The 21,305-nt window shown below is 33.1% G+C and overlaps 5 protein-coding genes across 5 annotated transcripts in view; 1 reads left to right on the top strand and 4 right to left on the bottom strand.

Annotated features, from left to right (window-relative positions):
• Window positions 1-4,416, top strand: part of LOC148623052 (integrator complex subunit 3-like) — a 38,411-nt gene extending 33,995 nt beyond the window's left edge. The window contains exons 30-32 of the mRNA XM_088573542.1: window positions 16-88; window positions 554-737; window positions 1,345-4,416. Of these exons, the coding sequence (XP_088429668.1) occupies window positions 16-88; window positions 554-737; window positions 1,345-1,413 (326 nt within the window). The 3' untranslated portion in view covers window positions 1,414-4,416. The remainder of the gene's footprint in view (window positions 1-15; window positions 89-553; window positions 738-1,344) is intronic.
• A 925-nt stretch (window positions 4,417-5,341) lies between these two features.
• Window positions 5,342-6,745, bottom strand: LOC148623051 (von Willebrand factor C domain-containing protein 2-like). Its single transcript, XM_088573541.1, has 2 exons — window positions 6,413-6,745; window positions 5,342-5,536 (listed from the first exon to the last, which is right to left on the bottom strand). The coding sequence occupies exons 1-2, from the start codon at window positions 6,678-6,680 to the stop codon at window positions 5,376-5,378; spliced, it is 429 nt and encodes a 142-aa protein (XP_088429667.1). The 5' UTR covers window positions 6,681-6,745; the 3' UTR covers window positions 5,342-5,375.
• A 1,564-nt stretch (window positions 6,746-8,309) lies between these two features.
• Window positions 8,310-10,496, bottom strand: LOC148623050 (toll-like receptor 4). Its single transcript, XM_088573540.1, has 2 exons — window positions 10,413-10,496; window positions 8,310-10,055 (listed from the first exon to the last, which is right to left on the bottom strand). The coding sequence occupies exon 2, from the start codon at window positions 9,878-9,880 to the stop codon at window positions 8,354-8,356; it is 1,527 nt and encodes a 508-aa protein (XP_088429666.1). The 5' UTR covers window positions 9,881-10,055; window positions 10,413-10,496; the 3' UTR covers window positions 8,310-8,353.
• A 1,822-nt stretch (window positions 10,497-12,318) lies between these two features.
• On the bottom strand, window positions 12,319-15,223 carry LOC148623049 (toll-like receptor 4). The gene is made up of 3 exons (XM_088574158.1): window positions 15,170-15,223; window positions 12,975-14,811; window positions 12,319-12,452 (listed from the first exon to the last, which is right to left on the bottom strand). The coding sequence occupies exons 1-3, from the start codon at window positions 15,185-15,187 to the stop codon at window positions 12,319-12,321; spliced, it is 1,989 nt and encodes a 662-aa protein (XP_088430284.1). The 5' UTR covers window positions 15,188-15,223.
• Window positions 15,224-16,555: 1,332 nt separating this feature from the next.
• Window positions 16,556-19,980, bottom strand: LOC148623048 (toll-like receptor 4). The gene is made up of 2 exons (XM_088573539.1): window positions 19,927-19,980; window positions 16,556-19,568 (listed from the first exon to the last, which is right to left on the bottom strand). The coding sequence occupies exons 1-2, from the start codon at window positions 19,942-19,944 to the stop codon at window positions 17,076-17,078; spliced, it is 2,511 nt and encodes an 836-aa protein (XP_088429665.1). The 5' UTR covers window positions 19,945-19,980; the 3' UTR covers window positions 16,556-17,075.
• Window positions 19,981-21,305: the final 1,325 nt, after the last annotated feature.

The following is a 21,305-nucleotide window of genomic DNA, read 5'->3' as shown; positions in this document are numbered from 1 at the left end:
TTGGTTTCATTTCAGTTTTAAATAATGAAAACATTCAGCATGCTCTTCAGCAAGTCCAGCAGACAGCAAGCGAATCTCTCAAGACCAAGTAAGTTTTATTGTTAAGAGAAATGATCATATAGAGGTAATTATAGTTCTCTTTAACTGTTTACAAGTGATTTTACCAAAGTGTTAACGAAGTACATTCCAAAAGTAATGGAAATTGTATCAAGGTTTTTTTTTTTTTTTTTTTTTTTTTCAAAATATTTACAATCATTTAGCAATAATGTAGGAGTACTGGGGAAAATTGTTCCAGGTAACATTAACTAAGAGTGATAATGATCCTTTACAATATCCAGTAATATTTTTATTTTAGAGTATAGTTTTGGTTGAATTACATTGTAGTTTTCAATTGTTTTATTCATTAAGATTTACCAGATATTTGCACTAACGCAGTTTAGGATTTATTGAACACTGATAAATTCTTTTTATATCATGGTGCAATACAATAAAAATAACAACTTTATCTGGAAGGTATTCAATAGACTGAAATAAACAATTGGTATACTTTCAGATTTAGTGATCTTCTAGCCCTTGCTGAGGATATTGATGATATTAAAAGTACTCGAGTTCTGCGAGGCCTTCCTGTCCGTAAGGCAGCCAGTGCCAGTGCAGCCATGGGATTAGACATACGTCCACCAAGATCAAAGTCTAAAAAAGTTCAGGAAAGCAGTGAAAGTGAATCTGATAGTAGCTCAGTATGTTTCTCTACCTTCTTTATATTGTTTTATGTACAAAATGATCTGTTGTAAAGAACATATGGCTTTCAAACTTCTATAATCATGGTTAGTTTTAAAGAAGTTATTAAAACTCAATTCAGTTTTTTCATTGGATATTTACTGCATTACTGTTTCTTTGAAGCAGAAAAAAAGCTGTAAACACAACTTAAGATTTACTTATTATTTTTAGCTCACCTTGCCAAAGGCCATGTGAGCTATTGCCATCACTTGGCGTCCATCATTGTCATTAACACTTATACAAAACTCTTCTTCTCTGAAACTACTGGACTGATTAGAACCAAACTTGGCATAAATGTTCCTTGGGATATCCTGCATGCAACTGATGTGGGGATTTTTGATTCGTCGAAAAACATGGCCACTGTTACTAAAAATAGAACATAGGTGTCAGACAGTAGATTTTTGAATATATCTCCAAAACCGTTAGGTTTAGCCGAAATCTGACACAAGGATAAAAGTGTTCAGCATAATGAGATCTATCTGTGGTCAAATTTTCATTTTAATCTGTGAAGCCATGTTGTAGTTATTGCCCTTTTGTATTCATTTCTCTTTTATTTGTAAAACTCAGGAGGAAGATATAAAGCCAAAAGCTAAGAAGAGGAAGAAGGCAATACCAGTTGATGATGACAGTGATTAAACTTTCATTGACCTTGTGGACAATCACTGGACTATTTAAGGTCAAACATGGTTTGATCAACTGATATGTTATAAAGATCTGGTACTCCTAATTCAACATCAATTAATCAGTCAAGCAATTTTTGACCTTAAGAATTTTAATCACAGTAAAAACTACTGATGTCTTGTTATTGATTTTTAGCCTTTATTGGGCATCTCATCTTATACCTTGGAGGAACCCCTGACTAGATGTCAAATTTGAGTTCAAGAGATTGTTGAAACAAAAATTGGTATACTTTATCATGGATCATTTGTTTATACTGTCATTTCATCATGGTTTCTATTAAATATGTTTATAATATTATGACATGTATTTTTGTATTTGATTTGCTGTATAACAAAAAAAAAACCTAATTTTTTGTTTAAATGATAACAAAATATGAGTACCAAGGGTCTGGAAATTTTGACAACCAATGCCTGTCATTTTATCAAACTTCAGCAGACGTTTGTGTCAGTCTTTTACATGCTCAGATCGAAAATGAACTTTAAAATTTTTTTTTATAAAATTATTTTAAATGAATATTGGATTTTGTGTTATTTCATCACATACTCTGTCTTCTACAAAATATCAGATTGAGTGAACAAGTTCAGTTTTGACCACATGTGGACATTCTAACATGTAAACAAAACATCATATCTCTTGGACTTTTTCATCACAACATCAAACAGGTGATCAATTCTAGTTACAACCTTAATATTAAATGGATCCTCTTGAGAATATGTGTTTCCAACGATTAAGGGTATTACACAGGTGACTAGAGGTATCCTTAGTAAGCTATCCTCACCACAATGGCTAATAATAGTAGAAGTAGGAGAAGTTATTTATAGACAGACACATTTTAAAGGTAGATTTATCCCCAGGTAGGGTGGTTTGAATTATTTTATATAATAAAATTTTGGAATGAATATACAAGCTAACTAAAACCAAAGTGACACTTTTTGAACTTCAATATCAGAAGTGGAAAATTATTTTAAATGAGAACTTGGCTAAAGAAGGTGTGGTTTCTTTCATGAAAATTGAAAAAAAGATATAAAATGGCAAGAAACCTTTGCATACATTTTATCACTGCATTTTGGTTAAAAAGTCATGTGATTTTAAACCACTGGCAAATGGAGGTTTTTGTACGACCACAAAAAAAAATCGTGTCCTATAATGGTATTACCTTGTCTCTGTTGTTGGCAACCGTTAACTTAAATTTATATGATAATTCCAATAAAACTTATTCGATATTTATGGGATTTCATTGTTCCTAGGGACATGACGGAGGGCCCTATAGTTTTAGTAAGGGGTTTAAACGGGCGGATGCAGGATTTTAGATTAGGGAGGGGGTAAATTTCTTGAGATTAAAAAATTTTTGAGGTTAACCCATGCTTCGCAAATTTTAGGAGGTGCATGCCCGCCACGCCCCCGCCTGAATCCACTCCTGCTAACAGGGGAAAATGGGTGTTACCATTAGAGTTGATAGGAATAGGTAATAGTTGATCCATTTTTTATAATTCAGATGTCAATCTGTTCCATTGAGGGATGTTTGAGTTTTGAGTCCAGATATGGATTTTTTCTGAATTTTACATTTCCAACTTTGAAAATCTCCTAGGGACTACTGGATGGATTGTAACCAAACATGGAGTGGATGTTTGTAAGGATATCTTTAACAATCTGAGTGTAGGGACTTTATATCTTGCAAATAAACTTGGCTACCATTACTAAAGATAGGGGGTCAAATTGTAGAATTTTGCAAATAACTCAAAAACAGTTGGCAGGGAATTCAATTGTTCAGCATGATACTATGTCAAAACTTTCAGAAAGATCTGTTGGTAGTTGTTGGAGTTGTGGGTTCTGAATGATCTCTTGAAAATATGGTACCATGACTTAAAAATGAGGATTTGGGGAAATAACTGGAAAACCAATGGGTTCAGCCAAATTTTTATGGGATGAAATTTATCAGCTTGGCTAGACGGACCTATGCCGAAATTTTCATAAAGATCTGTTATTCGATGAGACATTTATTTTATAATTTGGAAACTGAGTGGATAGCTAGGATACTCTCAATTGATAAAATGATTCTTGTGACAATAGTACAGAAGGATCAAGAAACAAGAGTCCAGTTTTAGAGGGCTAAAAAGACTATTAATTCTTTATTATCCAGATGATTAATTCAGGCTCTTTAGAACCTCTAGTTTATTTTTGGTCCGATTTTTTTTCATACATATTTCAGATTTCATATATCTCTTCTGGTTTTCGGTTTATAAGGGATCAAAGGGGCCAGACAAAAAACAGCTTTTAGCTCACCTGGCGGCCATATACGTCGATGTCATCACTTAGCGTCCATCATCTGGAAGTGAACACATTTTAAAAAATCGTCTCTGAAACTACTCGACAAATCATAACAAAACTTGGAATGATTGTTCCTTTGGGTATCTGGCACATAATGATTGTTTACTACAGCATTACTAAGATAGCAAATAGGCGTCAATCAGTAGTCTTTTGCAAATATCTCCAAAACCATAAGGGGTAATTCTAACGAGGTAAAAGTGTTCAGCATGATGAGATCTATCTGTACAAATTTTTCTGTTGACATTTTAGGAATTATTGCCCTTCTTCATATTTTTTGACAGTTTTGATGTTATAACTTTCAAAATTCTCCTCCTTTGAAACTACTGAACAGATTAGAACCAAACTTGGCTTGATTGTTCCCTAGAATATCCTGCACTAAATGATCATGTAGGGTTTTTTTTTTGTTTTGATCGGTGAAAATAATACTAAAAGTCAGACAGGGGTCAAATAGTTATATGTGGCTAAATATTATGAAGAACAAAAAAATGTTCTAATTCAAATAACTAATGTGTGTAATTTAGTCACAGAGAACATTAGCTTTGTAAGCAGTATTTATTTACAATTAGAGTTAAATCTGTCTCAAGGATGGTCGTATTGTCAAATTTGATAAATAAAAACAAGTTTACAGTGTCTCTCTGATGTATTATATGATGTGTGCATTTGAATCTAAAAATACCAAAGATGTTTTCAAAATGCTTGAATTTTTTTATCGACAACATATTTGTCCAGTGTGGAGGACGCGTTTTTCAACAGATGGTTGGCATTCTAATGGGAACAAATTGTGCTCCTCTACTCGCTGACATTTCCTTCACTCTTATGAGTGCCTTTACAGCTGGTCTGATCCAACGGAAGGGGCATCGTTTAGCCAGATCTTTTGATCTCATTTCTCGCTGTATATATTATCGTTAAACAATCGTTATTTCGGTGATTTTATACTCACATCAACCCCTAAGAACTTGAGATAAAGGATACTACTGACACTGTGAAGACAGATTCATATACACGTAAGAGATCGAAGGTAAAAGAAAGCTATTGACTAAACTATACGGCAAACGCGGTGACTTTTCATTCCGTATTGTCAACTTTCCTTTCATCTACGGCAACATCCCTTCAACACTTGCGCATGGAGTTTTCATATCACAACTCATATGTTATGCTAGAACTTGTCGTATACAGATTAAAGGTTGAAGTCATCACTACAGAAGTTTTATTGTCGTCATCATGAGCTCGTGGACCGTTACGGTGTATTCGTCTGCACAACCAGAACCGATTTGTTAAACGTGTCATATTTTTCTTTTCCACTTTCGTCTACCCAGGACTTTTTATGAGCAATTCGACGAGTGTTTCTAGATAAGCAGAGGACGCTTAACCTGGCCCATGCACCCTGTTTTAGTAGAGTCCATGTTGCTCATTTATTTTTGTTTCTTTGTACGCATCATTTTGGTTATTTTATGCTCTTGTTGTTTTCCCTATTTGATCTGTCCCTGGACTGCGTTATATGTCGCTAGAAACTTCATTCCCTTGATTACTCTTTCAACAAAATATATGGCTTAAAAAGGTATGTGGTAATGTTTATTGTTTGTTGAGAGTTAAATTTTGGCAGTGGTAGTTGGAACATTATTTGTACACACGGCGTGATGTGCAGGCATTCCAAAGCCTATGTTTGGAGGGCACCGACAGACTGTGTTTTCATCGATCTTGACATCTTTCCCAGCCGCTATTATTTTATCACCTGCATAGCAATTTCTTCCTAGAATAAAATTTACATGATAATATACCCAGAAAGTGAACATTCCTTCATGATCAAGAAAGCAAAATTGAAGTGATAAGAGTTGTGTGTTATACAAGTCCATGGCACAAGCATTTTTAATTTAAGAAATAAATCAAGGAAACTGGATTTTATCATTTTTCTTGTAACACAGACTGGTCGTTTAAGTCGCAAAATTTTATCCTTAAAATATCCGACTCTATTCTCTACACTTCTGAGATTGATACAGGGAATATAGGATCTGAAAAATTCCCAACGACGTTAGAAACTGTCAAATTTGCGAAGCAAATTAATAGTCGTTCTTTCCGCGGGACTCGAACTCCTGACATCTATGGCAACACCGCCTGCACAAAGTCCAGCGCCCTAGACCACTCGGCCGGCTAGGCTATATAAAAATATAGCTTTCGCTATAAGTGAGCGAAACTGCGAAAATTTCCTACAGAATCTATATAGAATGTAAAAAATCGTCTATATATAGGCCCAATGATCTTGAAATTAAGTTCGGTGACCAATATTTGTTATCTTGTATTTTATAGTATGATCGTTTAAGGTGATCTTTGAGACAAATTTGACAAATCTTTCCACTTAAAGTATTAGGTATGATCTTCCTTAGAATAGTTCAATAAACAATCAAACAACTTGGCGTTGTATCAAAAAATAAGTGAATTCGCATATTTTTTTAGAATTTTTTTAATGAGCTATTGTAAATATCTGGGTCCCCCCACTGTCGGCATTGTAACCCCGACTACTGCAGCATGATTTTTCAGCCCAAGTTGAGGTGCACATTGATATATCAACATTAAAAGAGTGGTTATTGGGGGACTGTGCAGTGTCCTGCAGCATCTGTATTTTTCTTACCGTTTGGACACACTGGGCAACATCTGTTTGGGTCGCGAATAGAATCTACACACTCAATGATGAAACAATCTGCTATCACACATGCAAATCTGCCAGAATAACAGTCGCAAAACTCGCAAGGCGAAACCTTTAGATGATAGCCCTCAGGGTAAGACTTTCCGTCTCTTTGACACTGTGGTGAAGGAGGTGTTTGAGGTATAGTTAACGACTTAACCTCTTGAATATTATTTAGGCTTACGCTTACAATAAATATGAATAGTTTAAACATGGCTGGAAAGCTTGGACACAGAAATGAAAAGACTTATCTATCAGTCTTATCTTCCGGAAACGTGGATGAGTCACTGGAATGAACTTTATCTTAAGACTTTTCAAAACTACAAGAAATAAACAAGGACTTATATTAATACACTTTGACTTAAATGTAAACATGAGTTCCGAATGCAAAGTATTGACTTTGACAATCACAAAGATCTTTTATCATATGTAAACTATTGACTTCGACCCCAAAGCCATTGAGACGATGTTTTACCTTATGTGAAATATTGAGTTTGACCCCAAACCTAGTGAGATATTTATGTGCAAATATATGATACAACATTTAGAAAAGTAATGACACATATTTATCTGAATGTTGATACAGTACATGCATATTTAACAACAAAACATATTGTGAAACTCGACCAATGTGGACCTTATACGTTCACACTTCCATAGTCATAACCACATTGTTATTGTTAAAAATCTTCAGTGTGGTTTTATCTACATAAGATCTTCAAAGAAAAGATATTACTTAAGCATTTAATTAACAATATAGAAAGAAGTAATGTTCATCATGATATATTTGACATTAAAAAGTTATAAACATTGATAACAGAACGTCAACCCACATTCGTAAACGTATTACATTTATATCATATTTAATACAATAATAAAATATTACTACTACATTGTCTCCTATCATCTACTCTGGAATTGGCTTTTTATGAGCAATTCGGGCGTTTCTAAAAAGTAAAAAAAAACTCTTATCCTACCGTTGCACATGATCCATGCCCCCAGTTTTTAATGGAGTCCGAGTTGCTTATTTACTTTTGTTACTTTGAATGTATTATTTGATTATTTTTTTTTTTGTGTGTAATGCCTGTTTTCCATGTTTGGTCTTTGTCCCTGGATTACATTCTTTTGATTTCCGGTAGAATCTTGGTTCCTTTGATTACTCTTTCTGAACATAATTCTCGTTTGTAATAAAATGTCCTCTTAAACATAATATCAAAGTTTAATTATACTCGGCGTCACATAAATAACATACTGTTAAAATTTGAATAAAAATATTTTCTACGACTTTATGGACACCTACCGTCGTTTAAATTGTCTTAAATGACTTGCTCATTCGTTTAGCCAAACGGCTTCTCCCTAAACATTGAATCGTTAAATTCCGGTCAGATTTTAATTCTCGGTGCCAATATTTACATTGTAAAAAGTCGGCCATGTTTACAGTGATCGGGTTGCTAGGAGATGTTGTTTACGTTTAAATGGTTTGTCCAAAAACCGAAGAACCCAGAATGCATTTCGGCGTTATTTCGGATATCTCGGATTTATTTTACGCGAACAACGTACAATACCGAGAAGTTAATCAAGCAGACGATTGTCACCGGAGTTCGACGGGAACTTACGAACTTCGTTTGTAAACAAATTGTCCCGTAGAAACCAACATGGCGGATATTAGTATGGGATTTTCCCGTAAGGATTTGTTACGCATGATTTAAGTTAAAAGCGACTTGTTCAGGGAGAAGCCGTTTGGCTAAACGAATGAGCAAGTCATTTAAGACAATTTAAACGACGGTAGGTGTCAATAAAGTCGTAGGAAATATTTTTATTCAAATTTTAACAGTATGTTATTTATGTGACGCCGAGTATAATTGAATGAAATTAATGTAATATGAATCATATGAAAAAATTCCTGGCAGATTCACTTAATTCAAATATAATGTTGCCTGATAAATCTAAATTAGACAGATTATTCATATGTTCTACTTGAAAAGTAACGTCATCAAGCATATTTTCTGCCAAAGATAGGTTTTCTAAGTGTATCTGGTTTTTAAAAAAGTGAAATGGAAGAAAGGTTATTCTGTTTCCTGAGGCATCCAAAATTTTAAGTTTGGTCGAATACTGAAATATTTCACCTTTTGTATCGGAACTAAACGAAAGTCCAAGATAATTGTTTTGTATCTTCAAAGTTTCCAAATTTGGAGCCCCCATGAAAAATATTTTGGATACATTTGAACAGAGATTATTTGATAGAACAAGGTATGACAATTTGTTTGTTTTATTTATCGGCCCAATCCAGGAGTAAAATGTGTTGTAACTAACATCCAAGTATTCAAGAGAATTCTCTGTTACATCGATATATGGTATCTCAAATCGCAGTTTACACTGTTTGTAAATTATAGTTTTTAATTGGAGTGGTAATGGCATTGTCGAATGGAACTCTGTCATCGTGTTTCTTTTGGATTGGTTGTCCGTCATCGCGTTACTCTGGGGTCGGTTGTCATGAGTGTACAAAGAATTTTTTATGCATTTTTCATCTGGTTGTTGTTTATGTGCTGTAAACATGTACGAAGCATTGAGAAACTTTATAGTAATGACTATGGCATCATTAAGGTAGTTTCCGTAGGAAAACATGTTATCACTAAATGATAAATTTTGCATGGTCAGAGGAAGTAACTTTAAAGCCCCCGTTTCAATAAGCTGGATTCGGTTACTATCTCCATGTAGTTCAACTAACTTTGTGTTATGTAAATCTGCTATATGTGACTTAAGGAGCATCGTGTTCATCTCAAATGTCTGGTGAATTTTATTAAACGACAGATACCGTATTGAAGTCGAAGGTAAATCCATTGTCACGTTCTGTAACCCAGCAAATTTTAAACAAGGGTTATAAGAAATATCCAACCTGTAAAGGTTCTTCAAGAAATCAAGAGAATGTCTGAATATGTAATTGATTCCACATTGCGTTATTTCGAGAACTTGTAGATTTGGGACCTTCTTAAAAGTATCCCTTGTAACAATAGACATATTGCATTGACCTTCAAATCCAGACAAAGTTAGTTCCCGGAGACGATTAATTGCAGTTTTGAACACTGATGATTTATAAACAAAAGCATCGGCGTGAAGTGATTTCATGGATGACGGGAAGGTCACTTTTGTCGACGACCAGTTGATGTGATTATTCTGTATATAAAGTTGAACCATGCTGGTAATATTCTCAAAAGTATCAGACGCTAATTGTCGTATTTGATTGGAGTTTAATCTCAAAAGAATTAGTGCTGTAAGGCCTTCAAACGTTTCTCTATCCAACGCCACAAGCTTGTTGATTGATAAATCCAACTCAGTTATATCAGAATAGTTTGAAAAATACTGTTTTTTAATGTAACTAATATTATTGTTTTGGATAATCAGCAATGCACACATTCCCTGGGATGACCGGTAGCGTTTGGAGCCCAGAATTCGAGCAATCAACTCGCAAACATTTGTCAACCGTTTCGCTAAACGAGCAATTCGTTGGCTTCGTTTTATACAATAATTCTGTGCTGTTAACCACGTTTTTAATTACAAACATGAGAAACATCAAGTTCACACTTCGGCTCTAAAATCAAAATAAGTCTTGTTATTAAGACTACTGTTGTTGTCTTTGTGATACATGTATAATAACGGCAAGACCTAAGATTTAGACCGTACTTACATATTTTCAGGTGTGCATTTACATGCTTTCCGAAACAAATCACACTGGCTGTTATCGTTAATTATAAAAATATAGCATCAATCATGAACTTACCGAAAAGACGACATTGTTTGTCAAGGAGAAAACTTAATTACTTTCTTTCAAAAAAACAGTACTATCGGTCATTGATCATCAAACAATATAAATTACAACTTTTTAGAAGACGAATGAAATAAGGAATATGGATTTCTTAACAGAAAAAAGATACTTTTAAAAACCTACCATAACGACTATTGTCATCTTTTTATCTGAACGAACAGGCAAACTTTAATTCATTTTTATTTACAAGAAAATATTTCCTGGTGTGCGCTAAAAATTTCCGATAGCAAAGATATATTGTTTATAACTTCAAGGTAATTTCTAAACTCTTCCTGCAAAGGTAAACAGTTTGTTTGTTTGTTGTGGTTTAACGTCCGAGCAGTTGAACAATAACACTAAAACATATAACATGTTGGACCTTTTTGTAACACTTTTTTTTTTATTTCATTTTTAGCAAATTCTAGTTGAGTAAGCTTTACTTGAGTTCTGAGTCATTTAAGTTGAAAACCTTTAAGCAGTTAACGCGTATTTTCCTTTTGTAGCAGCACTTTATATGAATTGTTCACGACGAAAAAAAATTACATGTTCTACGAACATAGTTTGATGTGACAAACACCAGACACTGTAACTAAAGTTCATAATCTTTAATGCTGTTATCAAATATTTGACACAACTAAGGTATTGAAATATATATTGTTGGTAAATCCACCATCATAGCTTTATCTTGTAGCTAAACTGCTTACATCGATTATAATTTTTATGCATTGAATATTGATTCCCTACTGTATTGCATCGAACTTAATCACGGTATTTTGAAACAAATTTTGAATGCTCTTCTGGCAAAATTTAGAATATCTTCACGATAAAGTCACAATTATACAATGCGTATGATTTGCAAGTTCCGAAATTATGCTATTCACTTTAAGAAATTGATCTTCAACATTTTAAATAAAGATCAAACGAGAGCCATCTATATCGAAATTAAACACAGTATTTCAAACACTGGCATGGCACTGGTTTATGGCAAACAGTCTTTACTTTCATATCTTTTCAAAGATATACCATATACTTTAAAAGTTCTTTTTTTACTTTGTTTTATTTATCGGCCCTATCCAGGAGTAAAATGTGTTGTAACTAACATCCAAGTATTCAAGAGAATTCTCTGTTACATCGATATATGGTATCTCAAATCGCAGTTTACACTGTTTGTAAATTATAGTTTTTAATTGGAGTGGTAATGGCATTTTCGAATGGAACTCTGTCGTTGTGTTTCTTTTGGATTGGTTGTCCGTCATCGCGTTACTCTGGGATCGGTTGTCATGAGTATACAAAGAATTTTTTATACCATATACTTTAAAAGATCTTTTACTTTTTTCTATACAAGATTTTCACATAAATCTTTTAAGATATCTTATAAATGATTTAAATATCTTCTAGCGTAAACAATATGAGATATCGTATAAAATTTATAAGATATAACTCATAAACTTAATGAAAAACAACATATAAACTATATAATATATTTAATCTCATTAGACATCTCCTTAGCTTTATAAGATATTAAAAAAAATGTAAGATATTTTATAGTGTACAGTTTATAAGCTATCATAAGACATGTATGTTTTAGTGTTTGCATTGGAATCAGACTCCTTTTGAGAGTTTGATATTATACCGTGTGCATATTTTGCTAGAGGTGCGGAGGTGTACTAGTTCAACCCACTGCATTTTTTGCGACTTAACTTAAAATTGAACTCGAGTGAAAGAACATATAACCATTGTCAAAAAGGAAAAAAAATGCTTTTTTGTCCTAGTCGAATAATGACGGAAATGTCATAATTAATTGAATAAAATTGATGTAATATGAATCATATGAAAAAATGACTATTTGAACAGTTTTAGTACAAAGCTCACTTGATTTTCTCTATTCATACTAACAGGAAAATAAAATGAAATCGGTTCTAAAGCGAAGTTCAAATTTCACAATCGCAGTGTCACTGAGACTTGTTGGTAAGAAACCTCACTGAACCTGCGTCTGTCAGAATCTGGGACCAACTTTTTAAAAAAATTAGCGCTTGCTAAAAAAATACTATCATACTTTTAACGCTTCCACAAGCTTCTGAAAGAATACCTGGTCTCCATACTCATCGTTCGGGTACTCGATGTACGATTTTGATTCAATCTGTTCTAAAATTTGCAGCGGCAGATCCTTTCCTGACAGCTGCTCTATGAACACGAGATACAAGATGTTTTCTTTGCTTCTAGAATAGATACTTTCAGTTTTAGCCATGTTGTATTCGAATAGACCCCAGTTTGATCTAAGATAATTCCGCGACATAATAACAACCACTTTACGGCTATGGTGTATTGACACGGTAATATTTTCTGCAATATAATACCCTGGAAGGAAATCCCGTTTATGTATGCATAACTTAAATCCAGAAGTTTCTTCTAGGATTTTAACAAGCTTGTTGTGCACAAAGGAGCAATCTTCCTCCGCGTAAGAAATGAATGCATCATACTTGTAACTTCTACCTTCGCAGGCTTCGACATTTATCTTAAATTTGTTTTTCGTTATGTAAAAAATATAACGAAGCTTCCAGCGATAGCGGTATGTTATCCCTAAAAACAATACTACCAAAAACAACATTGAAAGGGACACACTACATATAATTATAGCCGTATACTTAGAGCACGCTTTGTTCAGAGTTTGAAAAACTGATTCGGAATTAGAAAGTAGAACTTTACCCTTTGGAGAAAGACAAATATAACTTTGTAAGTTACTGAATTTTATGCTGGTTTCTGACATCCATCTGATAAATTCGATAGTTTCACACGAACAGCGTAGTGGATTATTGGTTAGATCTAGTGTTATTACATTTATTCTGTCAAATTGATTTCTGGCAGATTCACTTAATTCAAATATAATGTTGCCTGATAAATCTAAATTAGACAGATTTTTCATATGTTCTACTTGAAAAGTAACGTCATCAAGCATATTTTCTGCCAAAGATAGGTTTTCTAAGTGTATCTGGTTTTTAAAAAAGTGAAATGGAAGAAAGGTTATTCTGTTTCCTGAGGCATCCAAAATTTTAAGTTTGGTCGAATACTGAAATATTTCACCTTTTGTATCGGAACTAAACGAAAGTCCAAGATAATTGTTTTGTATCTTCAAAGTTTCCAAATTTGGAGCCCCCATGAAAAATATTTTCGATACATTTGAACAGAGATTATTTGATAGATCAAGGTATGACAATTTGTTTGTTTTATATATCGGCCCTATCCAGGAGTAAAATGTGTTGTAACTAACATCCAAGTATTCAAGAGAATTCTCTGTTACATCGATATATGGTATCTCAAATCGCAGTTTACACTGTTTGTAAATTATAGTTTTTAATTGGAATGGTAATGGCATTTTCGAATGGAACTCTGTCATCGTGTTTCTTTTAGATTGGTTGTCCGTCATCGCGTTACTCTGGGGTCGGTTGTCATGAATATACAAAGAATTTTTTATGCATTTTTCATCTGGTTGTTGTTTATGTGCTGTAAACATGTACGAAGCATTGAGAAACTTTATAGTAATGACTATGGCATCATTAAGGTAGTTTCCGTAGGAAAACATGTTATCACTAAATGATAAATTTTGCATGGTCAGAGGAAGTAACTTTAAAGCCCCCGTTTCAATAAGCTGGATTCGGTTACTATCTCCATGTAGTTCAACTAACTTTGTGTTATGTAAATCTGCTATATGTGACTTAAGGAGCATCGTGTTCATCTCAAATGTCTGGTGAATTTTATTAAACAACAGATACCGTATTGAAGTCGAAGGTAAATCCATTGTTACGTTCTGTAACCCAGCAAATTTTAAACAAGGGTTATGAGAAATATCCAACCTGTAAAGGTTCTTCAAGAAATCAAGAGAATGTCTGAATATGTAATTGATTCCACATTGCGTTATTTCGAGAACTTGTAGATTTGGGACCTTCTTAAAAGTATCCCTTGTAACAATAGACATATTGCATTGACCTTCAAATCCAGACAAAGTTAGTTCCCGGAGACGATTAATTGCAGTTTTGAACACTGATGATTTATACACAAAAGCATCGGCGTGAAGTGATTTCATGGATGACGGGAAAGTCACTTTTGTCGACGACCAGTTGATGTGATTATTCTGTATATAAAGTTGAACCATGCTGGTAATATTCTCAAAAGTATCAGACGCTAATTGTCGTATTTGATTGGAGTTTAATCTCAAAAGAATTAGTGCTGTAAGGCCTTCAAACGTTTCTCTATATAACGCCACAAGCTTGTTGTTTGATAAATCCAACTCAGTTATATCAGAATAGTTTGAAAAATACTGTTTTTTAATGTAACTAATATTATTGTTTTGGAAATCAGCAATGCACACATTCCCTGGGATGACCGGTAGCGTTTGGAGCCCAGAATTCGAGCAATCAACTCGCAAACATTTGTCAACCGTTTCGCTAAACGAGCAATTCGTTGGCTTCGTTTTATACAATAATTCTGTGCTGTTAACCACGTTTTTAATTACAAACATGAGAAACATCAAGTTCACACTTCGGCTCTAAAATCAAAATAAGTCTTGTTATTAAGACTACTGTTGTTGTCTTTGTGATACATGTATAATAACGGCAAGACCTAAGATTTAGACCGTACTTACATATTTTCAGGTGTGCATTTACATGCTTTCCGAAACAAATCACACTGGCTGTTATCGTTAATTATAAAAATATAGCATCAATCATGAACTTACCGAAAAGACGACATTGTTTGTCAAGGAGAAAACTTAATTACTTTCTTTCAAAAAAAACAGTACTATCGGTCATTGATCATCAAACAATATAAATTACAACTTTTTAGAAGACGAATGAAATAAGGAATATGGATTTCTTAACAGAAAAAAGATACTTTTAAAAACCTACCATAACGACTATTGTCATCTTTTTATCTGAACGAACAGGCAAACTTTAATTCATTTTTTATTTACAAGAAAATATTTCCTGGTGTGCGCTAAAAATTTTCGATAGCAAAGATATATTGTTTATAACTTCAAGGTAATTTCTAAACTCTTCCTGCAAAGGTAAACAGTTTGTTTGTTTGTTGTGGTTTAACGTCCGAGCAGTTGAACAATAACACTAAAACATATAACATGTTGGACCTTTTTGTAACACTTTTTTTTTATTTCATTTTTAGCAAATTCTAGTTGCGTAAGCTTTACTTGAGTTCTGAGTCATTTAAGTTGAAAACCTTTAAGAAGTTAACGCGTATTTTCCTTTTGTAGCAGCACTTTATATGAATTGTTCACGACGAAAAAAAATTACATGTTCTACGAACATAGTTTGATGTGACAAACACCAGACACTGTAACTAAAGTTCATAATCTTTAATGCTGTTATCAAATATTTGACACAACTAAGGTATTGAAATATATATTGTTGGTAAATCCACCATCATAGCTTTATCTTGTAGCTAAACTGCTTACATCGATTATAATTTTTATGCATTGAATATTGATTCCCTACTGTATTGCATCGAACTTAATCACGGTATTTTGAAACAAATTTTGAATGCTCTTCTGGCAAAATTTAGAATATCTTCACGATAAAGTCACAATTATACAATGCGTATGATTTGCAAGTTCCGAAATTATGCTATTCACTTTAAGAAATTGATCTTCAACATTTTAAATAAAGATCAAACGAGAGCCATCTATATCGAAATTAAACACAGTATTTCAAACACTGGCATGGCACTGGTTTATGGCAAACAGTCTTTACTTTCATATCTTTTCAAAGATATACCATATACTTTAAAAGTTCTTTTTTTACTTTGTTTTATTTATCGGCCCTATCCAGGAGTAAAATGTGTTGTAACTAACATCCAAGTATTCAAGAGAATTCTCTGTTACATCGATATATGGTATCTCAAATCGCAGTTTACACTGTTTGTAAATTATAGTTTTTAATTGGAGTGGTAATGGCATTTTCGAATGGAACTCTGTCGTTGTGTTTCTTTTGGATTGGTTGTCCGTCATCGCGTTACTCTGGGATCGGTTGTCATGAGTATACAAAGAATTTTTTATACCATATACTTTAAAAGATCTTTTACTTTTTTCTATACAAGATTTTCACATAAATCTTTTAAGATATCTTATAAATGATTTAAATATCTTCTAGCGTAAACAATATGAGATATCGTATAAAATTTATAAGATATAACTCATAAACTTAATGAAAAACAACATATAAACTATATAATATATTTAATCTCATTAGACATCTCCTTAGCTTTATAAGATATTAAAAAAAATGTAAGATATTTTATAGTGTACAGTTTATAAGCTATCATAAGACATGTATGTTTTAGTGTTTGCATTGGAATCAGACTCCTTTTGAGAGTTTGATATTATACCGTGTGCATATTTTGCTAGAGGTGCGGAGGTGTACTAGTTCAACCCACTGCATTTTTTGCGACTTAACTTAAAATTGAACTCGAGTGAAAGAACATATAACCATTGTCAAAAAGGAAAAAAAATGCTTTTTTGTCCTAGTCGAATAATGACGGAAATGTCATAATTAATTGAATAAAATTGATGTAATATGAATCATATGAAAAAATGACTATTTGAACAGTTTTAGTACAAAGCTCACTTGATTTTCTCTATTCATACTAACAGGAAAATAAAATGAAATCGGTTCTAAAGCGAAGTTCAAATTTCACAATCGCAGTGTCACTGAGACTTGTTGGTAAGAAACCTCACTGAACCTGCGTCTGTCAGAATCTGGGACCAACTTTTTAAAAAAATTAGCGCTTGCTAAAAAAATACTATCATACTTTTAACGCTTCCACAAGCTTCTGAAAGAATACCTGGTCTCCATACTCATCGTTCGGGTACTCGATGTACGATTTTGATTCAATCTGTTCTAAAATTTGCAGCGGCAGATCCTTTCCTGACAGCTGCTCTATGAACACGAGATACAAGATGTTTTCTTTGCTTCTAGAATAGATACTTTCAGTTTTAGCCATGTTGTATTCGAATAGACCCCAGTTTGATCTAAGATAATTCCGCGACATAATAACAACCACTTTACGGCTATGGTGTATTGACACGGTAATATTTTCTGCAATATAATACCCTGGAAGGAAATCCCGTTTATGTATGCATAACTTAAATCCAGAAGTTTCTTCTAGGATTTTAACAAGCTTGTTGTGCACAAAGGAGCAATCTTCCTCCGCGTAAGAAATGAATGCATCATACTTGTAACTTCTACCTTCGCAGGCTTCGACATTTATCTTAAATTTGTTTTTCGTTATGTAAAAAATATAACGAAGCTTCCAGCGATAGCGGTATGTTATCCCTAAAAACAATACTACCAAAAACAACATTGAAAGGGACACACTACATATAATTATAGCCGTATACTTAGAGCACGCTTTGTTCAGAGTTTGAAAAACTGATTCGGAATTAGAAAGTAGAACTTTACCCTTTGGAGAAAGACAAATATAACTTTGTAAGTTACTGAATTTTATGCTGGTTTCTGACATCCATCTGATAAATTCGATAGTTTCACACGAACAGCGTAGTGGATTATTGGTTAGATCTAGTGTTATTACATTTATTCTGTCAAATTGATTTCTGGCAGATTCACTTAATTCAAATATAATGTTGCCTGATAAATCTAAATTAGACAGATTTTTCATATGTTCTACTTGAAAAGTAACGTCATCAAGCATATTTTCTGCCAAAGATAGGTTTTCTAAGTGTATCTGGTTTTTAAAAAAGTGAAATGGAAGAAAGGTTATTCTGTTTCCTGAGGCATCCAAAATTTTAAGTTTGGTCGAATACTGAAATATTTCACCTTTTGTATCGGAACTAAACGAAAGTCCAAGATAATTGTTTTGTATCTTCAAAGTTTCCAAATTTGGAGCCCCCATGAAAAATATTTTCGATACATTTGAACAGAGATTATTTGATAGATCAAGGTATGACAATTTGTTTGTTTTATATATCGGCCCTATCCAGGAGTAAAATGTGTTGTAACTAACATCCAAGTATTCAAGAGAATTCTCTGTTACATCGATATATGGTATCTCAAATCGCAGTTTACACTGTTTGTAAATTATAGTTTTTAATTGGAATGGTAATGGCATTTTCGAATGGAACTCTGTCATCGTGTTTCTTTTAGATTGGTTGTCCGTCATCGCGTTACTCTGGGGTCGGTTGTCATGAATATACAAAGAATTTTTTATGCATTTTTCATCTGGTTGTTGTTTATGTGCTGTAAACATGTACGAAGCATTGAGAAACTTTATAGTAATGACTATGGCATCATTAAGGTAGTTTCCGTAGGAAAACATGTTATCACTAAATGATAAATTTTGCATGGTCAGAGGAAGTAACTTTAAAGCCCCCGTTTCAATAAGCTGGATTCGGTTACTATCTCCATGTAGTTCAACTAACTTTGTGTTATGTAAATCTGCTATATGTGACTTAAGGAGCATCGTGTTCATCTCAAATGTCTGGTGAATTTTATTAAACAACAGATACCGTATTGAAGTCGAAGGTAAATCCATTGTTACGTTCTGTAACCCAGCAAATTTTAAACAAGGGTTATGAGAAATATCCAACCTGTAAAGGTTCTTCAAGAAATCAAGAGAATGTCTGAATATGTAATTGATTCCACATTGCGTTATTTCGAGAACTTGTAGATTTGGGACCTTCTTAAAAGTATCCCTTGTAACAATAGACATATTGCATTGACCTTCAAATCCAGACAAAGTTAGTTCCCGGAGACGATTAATTGCAGTTTTGAACACTGATGATTTATACACAAAAGCATCGGCGTGAAGTGATTTCATGGATGACGGGAAAGTCACTTTTGTCGACGACCAGTTGATGTGATTATTCTGTATATAAAGTTGAACCATGCTGGTAATATTCTCAAAAGTATCAGACGCTAATTGTCGTATTTGATTGGAGTTTAATCTCAAAAGAATTAGTGCTGTAAGGCCTTCAAACGTTTCTCTATATAACGCCACAAGCTTGTTGTTTGATAAATCCAACTCAGTTATATCAGAATAGTTTGAAAAATACTGTTTTTTAATGTAACTAATATTATTGTTTTGGAAATCAGCAATGCACACATTCCCTGGGATGACCGGTAGCGTTTGGAGCCCAGAATTCGAGCAATCAACTCGCAAACATTTGTCAACCGTTTCGCTAAACGAGCAATTCGTTGGCTTCGTTTTATACAATAATTCTGTGCTGTTAACCACGTTTTTAATTACAAACATGAGAAACATCAAGTTCACACTTCGGCTCTAAAATCAAAATAAGTCTTGTTATTAAGACTACTGTTGTTGTCTTTGTGATACATGTATAATAACGGCAAGACCTAAGATTTAGACCGTACTTACATATTTTCAGGTGTGCATTTACATGCTTTCCGAAACAAATCACACTGGCTGTTATCGTTAATTATAAAAATATAGCATCAATCATGAACTTACCGAAAAGACGACATTGTTTGTCAAGGAGAAAACTTAATTACTTTCTTTCAAAAAAAACAGTACTATCGGTCATTGATCATCAAACAATATAAATTACAACTTTTTAGAAGACGAATGAAATAAGGAATATGGATTTCTTAACAGAAAAAAGATACTTTTAAAAACCTACCATAACGACTATTGTCATCTTTTTATCTGAACGAACAGGCAAACTTTAATTCATTTTTTATTTACAAGAAAATATTTCCTGGTGTGCGCTAAAAATTTTCGATAGCAAAGATATATTGTTTATAACTTCAAGGTAATTTCTAAACTCTTCCTGCAAAGGTAAACAGTTTGTTTGTTTGTTGTGGTTTAACGTCCGAGCAGTTGAACAATAACACTAAAACATATAACATGTTGGACCTTTTTGTAACACTTTTTTTTTATTTCATTTTTAGCAAATTCTAGTTGCGTAAGCTTTACTTGAGTTCTGAGTCATTTAAGTTGAAAACCTTTAAGAAGTTAACGCGTATTTTCCTTTTGTAGCAGCACTTTATATGAATTGTTCACGACGAAAAAAAATTACATGTTCTACGAACATAGTTTGATGTGACAAACACCAGACACTGTAACTAAAGTTCATAATCTTTAATGCTGTTATCAAATATTTGACACAACTAAGGTATTGAAATATATATTGTTGGTAAATCCACCATCATAGCTTTATCTTGTAGCTAAACTGCTTACATCGATTATAATTTTTATGCATTGAATATTGATTCCCTACTGTATTGCATCGAACTTAATCACGGTATTTTGAAACAAATTTTGAATGCTCTTCTGGCAAAATTTAGAATATCTTCACGATAAAGTCACAATTATACAATGCGTATGATTTGCAAGTTCCGAAATTATGCTATTCACTTTAAGAAATTGATCTTCAACATTTTAAATAAAGATCAAACGAGAGCCATCTATATCGAAATTAAACACAGTATTTCAAACACTGGCATGGCACTGGTTTATGGCAAACAGTCTTTACTTTCATATCTTTTCAAAGATATACCATATACTTTAAAAGTTCTTTTTTTACTTTGTTTTATTTATCGGCCCTATCCAGGAGTAAAATGTGTTGTAACTAACATCCAAGTATTCAAGAGAATTCTCTGTTACATCGATATATGGTATCTCAAATCGCAGTTTACACTGTTTGTAAATTATAGTTTTTAATTGGAGTGGTAATGGCATTTTCGAATGGAACTCTGTCGTTGTGTTTCTTTTGGATTGGTTGTCCGTCATCGCGTTACTCTGGGATCGGTTGTCATGAGTATACAAAGAATTTTTTATACCATATACTTTAAAAGATCTTTTACTTTTTTCTATACAAGATTTTCACATAAATCTTTTAAGATATCTTATAAATGATTTAAATATCTTCTAGCGTAAACAATATGAGATATCGTATAAAATTTATAAGATATAACTCATAAACTTAATGAAAAACAACATATAAACTATATAATATATTTAATCTCATTAGACATCTCCTTAGCTTTATAAGATATT

Source organism: Perna viridis, chromosome 3 (genome assembly GCF_037379345.1).
Source record: "Perna viridis isolate PV_CMFRI_1.1 ecotype Kerala chromosome 3, ASM3737934v1, whole genome shotgun sequence".
NCBI classification, from domain to species: domain Eukaryota; kingdom Metazoa; phylum Mollusca; class Bivalvia; order Mytilida; family Mytilidae; genus Perna; species Perna viridis.
This window is presented reverse-complemented; position numbering and strand designations above follow the sequence as displayed.

Coding starts and splice junctions, on each gene's coding strand:
- LOC148623051 (XM_088573541.1), bottom strand. CDS start 6,680: ATGTTTAAACTATTCATATTTATTGTAAGCGTAAGCCTAAATAATATT. Junction 5,537..6,412: donor TTGCCCAGTGTGTCCAAACG/GTAAGAAAAATA, acceptor ATTTTATTCTAG/GAAGAAATTGCTATGCAGGT.
- LOC148623049 (XM_088574158.1), bottom strand. Junction 12,453..12,974: donor TATTTGTCTTTCTCCAAAGG/GTAAAGTTCTAC, acceptor TCGTGTTCATAG/AGCAGCTGTCAGGAAAGGAT.
- LOC148623050 (XM_088573540.1), bottom strand. CDS start 9,880: ATGTGTGCATTGCTGATTATCCAAAACAATAATATTAGTTACATTAAA.